Raw genomic sequence first — 11103 nt, forward strand, 5'->3', positions numbered from 1 at the left:
TGTAAAGTGTTGAAGGAGTTCAAGTTTTTCCCTCTAGTAGGCGTCTACATTGCACTTATTGACATTGAATATCATCTCCCATCGTGCTCCTCATTCACCGGGCTTGGTTTGCTCCCTCTGAGGACATCCCTGGACTACATGATGGCCTAACTAATTTGGTGCCATGTGGAAATCATAGAATCATAGAATATTAGGTTTGGAAGAGACCTCAGGAGGTCGTCTTGTCCAATCTCCTGCTCAAACAGGAGTAACCCCAATTAAATCATCCCATCCAGGGCTTTGTCAAACAGCACATTAATAACTTCCAGGGATGGAAATTCCACCACCTCCCTAGGTAACCCATTCCAGTATTTCATCACCCTCCTAGTGAAATTTTTTTTCCTAATATCCAACCTAGACCCACCCCACTGAAACTGAATATCATTCCTCTTAGTTCTTTTATCTGCTACCACTGAAAACAGCCTAGCTCCATCCTCCCTGGAACCCTGTTTCAGGTAGTTATAGGCTGCTATCAAATCCCCCCTCATTCTTCTCTTTGAAGACTAAACAAGCCTAGTTCCCTCAGCCTCTCATAATTCATGTGCTCCAGGCGCCTAATCATTTTGTCACCCTCCTCTGGACTCTCTTCAATTTCTCCTCATCCTTCCTTTAGTGGGGGGCTCAAAAGTGGACAGAAAACTAAATGTAGCCTCCGCAGTGCTGATTAGAGGGGAATAAAGTTGCCATCTCACGGCTCACCCACCTTTCCAGATTGTTGAAACTAGAAAATATTTACCGTGTTACTTGTAATCTCGTGTGTAAACCCCTTGCTGGGCGTCTCTCCCTTCACAGGAATATAACCATTTCACATCGACATTGGTGATTCAACCACCTCATGGAGGCTTTCAACCTTACATCCTCCGGTCCACCAACATTCATCCTAAATGGCATCCCGGGACTGGAAGCTGCTCACATCTGGATTTCCATCCCTTTCTCTATGTTCTACATCATCAGCCTGTTGGGAAATTTCATGGTTCTGTTTGTTGTCGCCAAAGAGAAGACCCTGCACAAGCCCATGTACCTGCTGCTCTGGATGTTGGTGCTCACAGACATCAGCATGTCTTCCTGCGTCATGCCAAAGGCACTGTGCATATTTTGGTTCAGTTTTAAAGGCATCACCATGGATGGTTGCATCACCCAGATTTTCTTCATTAACATGCTTGCTCTTACGCACTCAGCCATCCTTGTGACAATGGCCTTCGATCGCTACATCGCCATATGTGACCCGCTCAGATATGCCACCATCCTCACCAACGCACGAATTGCTAAGCTAGGGCTAGTGGGTTTGATACGAGCTGTTCTCTTGGTACTGCCATTGCCCCTGCTACTGCGGAGGCTGCCATTCTGCACCAACTGCATTATCCCCCACACGTACTGTGAGCACATGGCTGTGGTGAAGATGTCGTGTGGGGACACCAAAGTCAACCGGACATACGGTCTTGTGATAACATTTGTGATCAGTGGTTTAGACCTGACACTCATTGGCCTTTCTTACGGACTGATCATCAGGGCTGTCCTCAGGATCAACTCCAAGAAAGCCAACCTGAAAGCCCTCAACACCTGCACAGCCCACATCTCTGTGATGCTGGTGAATGGTACCCTAACCCTCTTCTCCGTCCTGACACACAGGTTTGGTCAGGGCATCGATGACCACGTTCACATCCTCTTGGCCAACCTCTATCTCCTTGTGCCCTCCGTGCTCAACCCCATCATTTATGGGTTCAAAAGCAAAGAGCTTCGTGACAAAATGGGAAAATACACCCGCAGAATGTGATTGCCTGGGGTCACTAACTTTAAACCTGTGTGACAAGAGAAGGAAAGGATGTCTCCTCATTAATCAAGGGTGCTTTGTCCCAATTTCATTGAAATCAGCCTTGAGAAGTTCACAGTTTCAGAAGTTCCTTACACTTGATGTCTCATAACTCCATCACCAAGCACTGCTCTCTCCACTGCTAATTTCCATCTCTCTAACCATCACCTGATATCTGTCAGTATCACCTGTCGTCCTCCCGCTGCACATACCCTGTCACTCGGCCTTTCTGTGACTTCCCGACCACCAGTGCTGATGATTTCTTATATGTTCTCAGACCTATTTTCCATCACTATATATGTTGATTCTCACCGTTCATCATCTTCTCCATCTTTGACTCTTTTGCCCCTCTCTGCCATCACAAGATCCCCAACTCTGCCATGCACCAGGCCCCAACAATGTCTTTCAGTCCTGAGTCTTCCCAAATCCATCCCTCTGAATTCTTAACTAGCAGACACTTGGAGTTTGACCCTCTGCTTCGTCCCTCACAAAGCCATGAAACCCGCCCTCAATTATCAGTTCATTTGGGACACACATTGCACGTAGACTGGAGACAAAATAAGCAAAAACTCTATTTCATAGAAAAATCCCAGATGCAAAGATGAAGGATGGAAGAATGCCAGGCACTTGTACAGACTAGGGACTGTCATAGAGTCAGGACAGAGGGCCTCAAAAGGGCACAGCAGGGCCAGAGTGTGAGCCCTAGAAGGCCAAAACCCCTTTTCCCTGCAAGCAGGGGAGAGATGATTGCAGGGCAATTACAGACACCTGGACCCAACGAAGGGCTAGTCCTGGTGGACTTAAACCCTGCCTTCCCTAAAGGGAGAGAGAGAAGCACAGGAGAAGGAAGCCGCCAGAAGGCTGGTAGCAGCTGGAAGAGAAGCTTCCCCCGCCCCACAGGCCAGGAGACAGGGCTTCTCTGCAGCTACAGAAGGAGAAAACCCCTGGCCCCAGCCAGCAGAAGGAAGCTAGAGCAAAGTATCTCCAAGGGGAGACAGGGTTACTGGGGACTCCCTGGCCCACTACAAGGGGTTGAAGTGTGAGACCCACTAGGGAGGAGCTGGCTGTTTGCCACCCGTGGTGTCAGGAGTGGGATCTATCACCAGTGGACTTAAACCAGGGCAGCCTTAACCCACCCCACTCCCAAAATGGATGAGGTTGTAAAAGCCCTGGTGTAAGCCACAACTGCCCAGCAGGAAGCTACCCGGGTCCAGGCAGTGGCCCAGCAAGAAGCCGTACGGTTACAGCAGGAGACCAACCGCTTGCTGATGAGCCAGGCTGCCCAGGACCGAGCCCTGCTTCAGGAGGTGGTAGGGCAGTTGAAAATCCTGGTGGAGCGAGGTGGCAGCCAGGATGGGGTGCGGGCCATACGGGCCAGCAACTACCTACAGAAAATGACATGGGAGGATGATATGGTGGCATATCTTCTGGCCTTTGAGAGGACAGCCCTGCGGGAGGACTGACCCCGAGATCAGTGGGCCAGCATCCTTGCCCCTTTCCTAGAGGGAGAGGCCCATACGGCATATTATGATATGGTGGCAGAAGCTGCTGCGGACTACCCCCAGCTGAAGGCTGAAATCCTGGCCAGGCTGGGAGTGACTACCACCACCTGGGCCCAGAGGTTCCACGAGTGGAGGTACTGGGAGGGCCAAGGACCGAGGTCCCAACTCTTCAACCTGATTCACCTGGCACGGAAATGGCTGTGCCCAGAGGCCCTCAGCACTGAGAAGATGTTGGAGCTCCTGGTGATAGACAGGTTCATGAGGGGGCTGCTGCTAGACCTGTGGGGAGTGGTTAGGCGGACTGACCCCACCTCATATGATGACTTAGTCACCCTTGTTGAGAGACAGTTGGCAGCCAAGGAGATTTCACGGACTGCCAGGGAATAAGGGCCTCGGAACAAGAGGGGATTCCACAACCTGGGAGCTCGGATTCTCAAAGCAGCGGGTAAGCCCATGCTGGAGAGCAGGGGGGCTGGAGAGTGGCCTGGGCCTGCAAGGGGGTTTGGGGACCCCAGGAGGGGGGGTTCTGGCCCAAAGTCTGGCATCCCAAAGGATAGGGGGCTGTCTCGACCAGGGTACAGGTGCTACACCTGTGGGGAGCTAGGGCACCTAGCTGCCCAATGCCCAAATGCAGGTTTGCCGGTCCCTCCAGCTTGGTCTAGCTGGTGGGGGAGGCGGAGACCGTCCAGAGACACACCCAGCCAGTCAAAGTGAACAGCATAGGAACCACTGCTCTAGTGGACTCGGGGAGCGCCATCACTCTGGTAATAGGGAAACTGGTGGGCCAGGACCAGCTGTCCCGGGACAAACGCACTGGAATAACCTGTGTGAACGGTGTGGTTAATTTGTACCTGACCACTCTGGTCCAGATTGGGATTCAGGGGCGGACCACGAGGGTAACGGTTGGTGTCATCCCAAAACTTCCCTACCCAGTCCTCATAGGCTGGGACTTCCCAGGGTTTGGGTCCCTACTTCCCATGGGAGTCTCCCCGGCAGGTAGTGACGCTGAGGTCAGGAGCGAGGACTCAACGATTATCCAACCCAAGTAGCCAGGAGACAGGGCTTCTCTGCAGCCAGAGGGGCAGGGAAGGAGACAACCTTTGGCCCCAGCCAGCAATCGGAAGTTGGAGCAAGGTAGCTCCAAGGGCAGACAGGGTGACTGGGGACTCCCTGGCCCACTGCAAGGGGTTGAAGCGTGAGACCCACAAGGGAGGAGCTGGCTGTTTGCCACACTAGGTAAATACAGTTGCCTTGTACAGAGCACCTGGCCGATGGCTGACAAAGTGAGCCACTGGCACACAGAGCCTAAACCTGGGACTCTGGGATCATTTGTTAGCCAGCTCTGCTAGCCAATAATGGGACAGTTGTACACACATTCCTCAGTTTATGTGGTCGTATCAGTATTTTTCTCATCTGCAGTGTTCATACATTCAATGTCTCACGAGATTACTCAGCGGTGTGAAAAGCACAACTAGAGTATCGTTTTCAAGGCTCCAAAGTCACATGAGATTCCCCATGGGGCTAAATTCAGCATTGTCATGAATGAAAAAAATGCCTTCAGTAAAGTCAGGCACAAGCTCGCAGGGTAAATGCCTCCAGCTGACTCCTGTATGTGCTGCAGGGACGTGTTCACAGAGGCCCAGGCCAGAAGGCACCACTGTGATCATCTAGTCTGCCCTCCGGTGTAACACAGACCAGAGAGCTGCCCCAAGGAATTCCTAGAGCAGAGTTTATAGAGAAACATTCATCCTTGTTTTAGAAATTCTCAGTGATGGAGAATCTGCCATGACCTTGGAAAAGTGCTCCAATGGTTAATTATTCTCTCTCTTTAAAAAGTGCAGACATCATTTATAGTCAGAATTTGTCTAACTTCAACCTCCAGACATTAGATGGTGTTAGACCTTCTAGGCTAGCCTGAAAAGCCCATTATTCAATATTAGTTCCCTATGTGGATAGTTGTAGACTTTTATCAAGTCACCCCTTAACCATCTCTTTGTAGGAACATGCATCTTTAATTGTGCACACCAGAACCGGAGAAATTTTCCAACTGCAGTTCCACCAGTGCTAAAGAAAGAGTTAAAATAAATTCTCTTCCTCTCTTGAGATTCCCCTGTTTATCATCCCAGGATCACATTGACTCTTTTGGTCGCATGGTTACTCTGGGAGCTCATGTTTAGCTAATTACCTCTTCACGTCCCCCAAATCTTCTTCAGAGTCACTGCTTCCCACGATACAGTCCCCTAGTGTGTAAGCATTACCTGCGTTCTCTGTTCTTGGAGGTATACGTCTATGTAGTTCTATTAGAACACAATTTCTTTGCTTCGACCCAGTTTACCAACCAATCCATATCACTCTGAATCAGTGATCTGTCCTCTTCAATATTTACAATCCCCCTAGTCTTGTGGCATCTGAAAACTTGATAAGTATTCAAGCATGAGAATATAGAGACAGTTCAGGATATCATACAGGAAGATCTGGATGACCTTGCAAACTGGAGTTCTAGAAATAGGATGAAATTTAACAGTGGAACGTACTAGGTCATGCATTTACGGACTAATAACAAGAATTTCTGCTATAAGCTGTGGATGTATCAGTTGCAAGTGAAAGAGGAGGAGAACGACCAGGGCGTATTGGTTGATCACATGTTTAAGGAAGATGAATTCAGACTGGAACAGGTGCAGAGAAGGGCTATGAGGATGATCCACGGAATGGAAAACCTGCCTTATGAGAGGAGATTTAAAGAGCTCAGCTCCTTTAGCCTAACCAACAGAAGGTGGAGGGAGCTATGATTGCTCTCTATGAATACATCAGAGGGATGAATACCAGGGAGGGAGAGGAATTATTGAAGTTCAGCACCAATGTGGACACTGTCATGCTGGCTGGATTGGGGTGCCTTTGAGGTGTATTCAGGAGCTCTGATTACCCCCTTCTACACCAGTCTCACTTTGGGGGTATCATGATGGCTGGACTGGGGGGGGCATTTAGTATATTGTTTGACGTCAGTGTGTCAAAATCATAATAATTTGTGTGAGATATGCCATGTCAGGTACTGTTAGAAAGGCTAGAAAGTGCTAAGTAAGATGCTGATGTTTATGTCCATGTGGTATATGTGTAATGGAAGTTATGGATATATTTGATTTATCTATATTTCAAATGGTGCTGTCTGGGTCACACCCCAGACAGGATGGCTGCAGAACAATAGCCTGCTTAATGGCCCATTAAGAGCTTCTCAGATGCAAGTGGTCCAGGGGAAGTTGCCAGGGATAGACCTCATTATTCACCAGGACTTGCTCATGTGACTCTGGACTCCATTTTGGTTCCTGTGAAATTTCACGGGCAGCATGGCAAGGGCTAAAGGACACAAATGGCAGATGCCTGCCATCCATTTTGTCTTCAATCCTGTTCAGCCTTCAGCCACCTATCTACCTGTGGATCAACTCAGCTGCAACTGAAGCTGTGAAACAAAGGACTGAGACCATCCAGGCACTGGATGTACACCAGAGGGATCATACAAGCCTGCAAACTCCACATTTCTTCTAGAAACCTGATATAGATGGACTTTCAAATCATTTCCCTGTATCTGATTGCTTTAATCCTTTCGCATTTCTCTTCTAGTTTGTTTCTTTCTTTTTACAATAAACCTTTAGTTTTATTTACTAAGGGATTGGCTGGCAGAATGGTATTTTGGGTAAGATCTAAACTCATATTGATCTGGTAATGTGGCTGACCCTTTGGGGTCAGAGGGAACCTTTTTGGTAAAGATTATAGAGTTTAAATAAGTGGTCTCTTTACTGGACCTAGTGGCTGATTGGGAGCCAGAGACGGAAATGCAGTAAAGGGGGCTCTGTGTCTTTGTATACTGGCTTCTTGATAACCAGTGTGGAGAACGAGAAGCACAGTTTGCGGCTGGTTGGGAAGTCTGACTTCAGTGTCATCCACCAGTGTTGGGAGAATCTGCTCTCTTTTTGCAGCCTGCCCTCTCCTTGGCATTTTCAGGTGGCTACCCTGGGCATGAAAGGGTCACAGATACAAAAATTAATGGATAGAAACTGGCCAATAGGATGTTTAGACTTGAAATGAGACTCTTCTTTTTAAAGATCAGAGGAGTAAAGTTCTGGAATAGCCTTCCAAGGGGAGCAATGAGGGCAAAAAACCTTGCTGGCTTCAAATCTGAGCTTGATAAATGTATGGAGGGGATGGTATGATGGAACAGCCTAGTTTGGGAATTGACTGATCTTTGACTACTGGTAGTAGATATGCCAATAGCCTGTGAAGGGATGTTAGATGGGTGGGGGGTTCTGAGTTATTACAGAGATTTCTTTCTTGGGTGTCTGACAGGAGAGTCTTGCTCACACACTCAGAGTTTACCTGATCGCCATATTTGGAGTTGAGAAGGAATTTTCCCAAAGGACAGATTTGCAAAGGCTCTGGGGCTTTTTTGCCTTTCTTTGTAGCATGGGACACAGCTCACTTCCTGGTGGATTTTCTGTACCTTAAACTCTTTAAACCATGATTTGAGGGCTTTAATAACTCAGTCATAGGTCAGGGTCTATTACAGGAGTGGAGGAGTGAGGCTCTGTGGCCTGCGTTGTGCAGGAGGTCAGACTAGATGATCATATTGGTCCTTTCCGTCCTTAGAGTCCATGTGTCTATGAGAAGGGTAAGTAGCTGGTTTGCTGATGGGCATCTCTGGTTACTCCTGTTAACAAGCCAAAATAAAGAAACCACTGTACTTGTTACTTTCATGAAGGCACCCAAGTCTCTCAGAGCTATGTCTCACCAAAAGAAACATGGAAACTAATGGATCACAAAGCCCCAGCCTGGCATGATAATTTCTCTTTCCATAGGGAAAACATGGCTCATTTCTAACAGAGGAATTGCATTGTGGATCAGACCTATAGTCCATCCCGTCTAGTGTCCTCTCTCTGACAGCAACAACCCCAGGGGCTGCTGAAGAAGGTGTTGGAGGGATAACCTGACCTTCTTGAGGGTGTCACCTTAACATCTTACAGCCAGAGATTGTCTTGTGCCCTGAAAAATGTTGGTGAACAGTTTTTCCAATATATTTATTTAGCTGTACCTATTATAACGGAACATTCTGACTATCCATGAAAAGGTCCTAAACTTTTTGGATTCTTGCTGAGTTTCCAGCCTCAACTTCATTTTGTGGCAGTGACTTTCTCTGTCTAATTATGCACTGAGTGAAGAAAACATTCTTTTTTTAATCGGTTTTCAATTTGCCATGTTTCAGTTGAATTGAATGTCCTGTTGATCTTGTTTTATGAGACAGGGAGAACAGATTCTTCATACACTCTTTACCAGTCAGTATTTAATAGACTCTTCTCAAAACCCCTCTTCTTTCTCTTTTTTCTAAGATAACAATCACAACCTTTTCAATCTCTTTCCCTAGGAGAGTTTCTAAACCTAAACCTAGGTTGTGACATGTGGGGGTGCTGATGTCAAGGGACTCCAGATCCTCTCCCTGCTCTTGTGGGAAACTTTCCTAGCTCAGACACTACTCCTGGGGGAGTTGGCTAGCAAAAGGATCCGAATTCTCTCTCCCACTCCCTTTCCACAGAGGCTCACCTGGCCTCGAGGGCTCCCCTCCCACTCTCTTGCATGGCGGGGTCCCTGAAACACCAACAAGGCTGGGCCCAGGATCCCTGGGGGGCTCGATCTACAACCTTGTCGTGGTCACTTATAAGAAGAGCTTGGGTAGCTCTCTCCTCCCTGACCATGTCTCTGACTTGCTGATCACTACATTAAGTTCAATCCTGATACAACTTGGTAAACAGCAGCTGTAAGAAAATTAAGTAAAAAAAGGGGAAGGTTAAAGGAAACAAGGCTGGCTGAGCTGTACTGATGCCAAGGAACAGATGGAAAGCCACCGAGAATCAGAAAGCTGCAGTATTGTCAGTGGTTTCTTCTCCCCGGAATCGGCCTCCGTCGGGGTCACGTCTCCCGCCACTACACAGTCAAAGCCAACCTACGAGGCAACATCTTGTCTGGCAACATCTCCCTCTGCTGGGCCCTCTGCAGAGGACCCCACCTTGTTGATCTTCCCCCAGTTCCACTCGGGCAGCTGCTCTTTTATTAGCTCTGCCCTACACACGGTTGCCAGATTTCTACTGCATCCATGGCTCAAAGTCCCTTAAAAACTAGCCCGAAAGCTAGGTATTGAAACAAAGCTTTTGTTATGAACACATTGGTCTCTACATCGAAAAAGAAAGGAAAGTTTTTATTAGAGAAGCAGATTTTTTTATGTAATCCAAGCTGTGCTACAAGCCCCGGCAGGAGTAGGTCCACATTAGCCACAAAGCTATGAACAGACAAACAAATTCAAACTCAGAATATCAGTCCTGGTACTTGTGCCCTGCCGGAGGGTTGGCAGATATTTCAAACTACAAACGGTGAATGACGGCAGCCCCTTGTGGATTTTCCCAGCTCTCCTGAATTCAGGACCTGCCCCTGCAGCTGGATTGCTTTAAACTCCCACTCCTTCCTGGGCAGAATTGTCCTTCAAATAATGTCCTCCACCAGCATGGGAGCAAAATGGAGTCCCATCCCTTCTGGACTTCCCTTGGATGATAACTCGAGGAGATGGATTTGCAGAGGCTGTTGGCATCACCCTGCAAGGAGTAAGTCGGCTGCTGGAAGCCAGGGTGAGACCATGATACTTGTGGGCTGGTTACTGGTGCAGGGCTGTGAGCAATCACAGCACAGGGTTATGGCCCCCCACGTTACAAGGCAGGTGGTGATAGAGCCCTTCACTGGTTTAGGTGATGCCAAAAATGTCACACACAATGTCACTCTGCAGCAGCTATGCAGGGTGCTGTCTGGGAAATGCTGAATCCCCTTGAAGACAGGGGGCACGTGGGAAACTCTTCAAAGACCACAGATAACTTACGTTAGAAATCAGAACCTGCACTAGAAAAGGGAATTTGACTAGCATAGAACTGGAAAGCCTGAGGTTGCATCTTTGTTTATTTTCTGTGTAACTCGTCTATGTATCTATCTAGCCTCACCATTTCATTAGGTCCTTTTCTGCCAAACTGCTGCCTAGCCAGTCGGTCCCTAGTCTGTAGCAGAGCGTAGCATTCTTCCATCCTTCATCTTTGCATCTGGGATTTTTCTATGAAATAGAGTTTTTGCTTATTTTGTCTCCAGTCTGTGTACAATGTGTGCACCAAAATGAACTGATAATGGAGGGCGGGTTTCATAGCTTTTTGGGGGACGAAGCAGAGGGGCAAACGCCAAGTGTCTTCTAGTTAAGAATTCAGAGGGATGGATTTGAGAAGACTCAGGACTGAAAGACATTGTTGGGGCCTGGTGCATGGCAGAGCTGGGGACCTTGTGATGGCAGAGAGGGGCAAAAGAGTCAAAGATGGAGAAGATGAGGAATGGTGAGAATCAACATACATAGTGATGGAAAATAGGTCTGAGAGCATATAAGAAATCATCAGCACTGGTGGTCGGGAAGTCACAGAAAGGCCGAGTGACAGGATGTGTGGGAGTGGGGGAAGACAGGTGATTCTGAAAGAGATCAGGTTATGGTTAGAGAGATGGAACTTAGCAATGGAGAGAGAAGTGCTTGGTGATAGAGTAATAAGATATTAGATGTGAGGAACTTCTGACACTGGGAAATTCCTCAAAGCTGAGTTCAACGAAATTGGGACAAAGCAGCCTTGATTAACAAGGACACATCCTTTCCCCCTCTTGTCACACAGGTTTAAAGTCAGTGGCCCCAGGCGA

General features: G+C 47.9%; 1 protein-coding gene across 1 annotated transcript; it reads left to right on the plus strand.

Annotated features, from left to right (window-relative positions):
- Positions 1–874: 874 nt before the first annotated feature.
- On the plus strand, positions 875–1813 carry LOC137159986 (olfactory receptor 52N2-like). Its single transcript, XM_067558449.1, has one exon. The coding sequence runs from the start codon at positions 875–877 to the stop codon at positions 1811–1813; it is 939 nt and encodes a 312-aa protein (XP_067414550.1).
- Positions 1814–11103: the final 9290 nt, after the last annotated feature.

Source organism: Emydura macquarii, unplaced genomic scaffold (genome assembly GCF_026122565.2).
Source record: "Emydura macquarii macquarii isolate MOO-44397 ecotype Brisbane River unplaced genomic scaffold, CSIRO-AGI_Emac_v2 contig_2065, whole genome shotgun sequence".
Classification (NCBI taxonomy): domain Eukaryota; kingdom Metazoa; phylum Chordata; order Testudines; family Chelidae; genus Emydura; species Emydura macquarii.

Coding starts and splice junctions, on each gene's coding strand:
- LOC137159986 (XM_067558449.1), top strand. CDS start 875: ATGGAGGCTTTCAACCTTACATCCTCCGGTCCACCAACATTCATCCTA.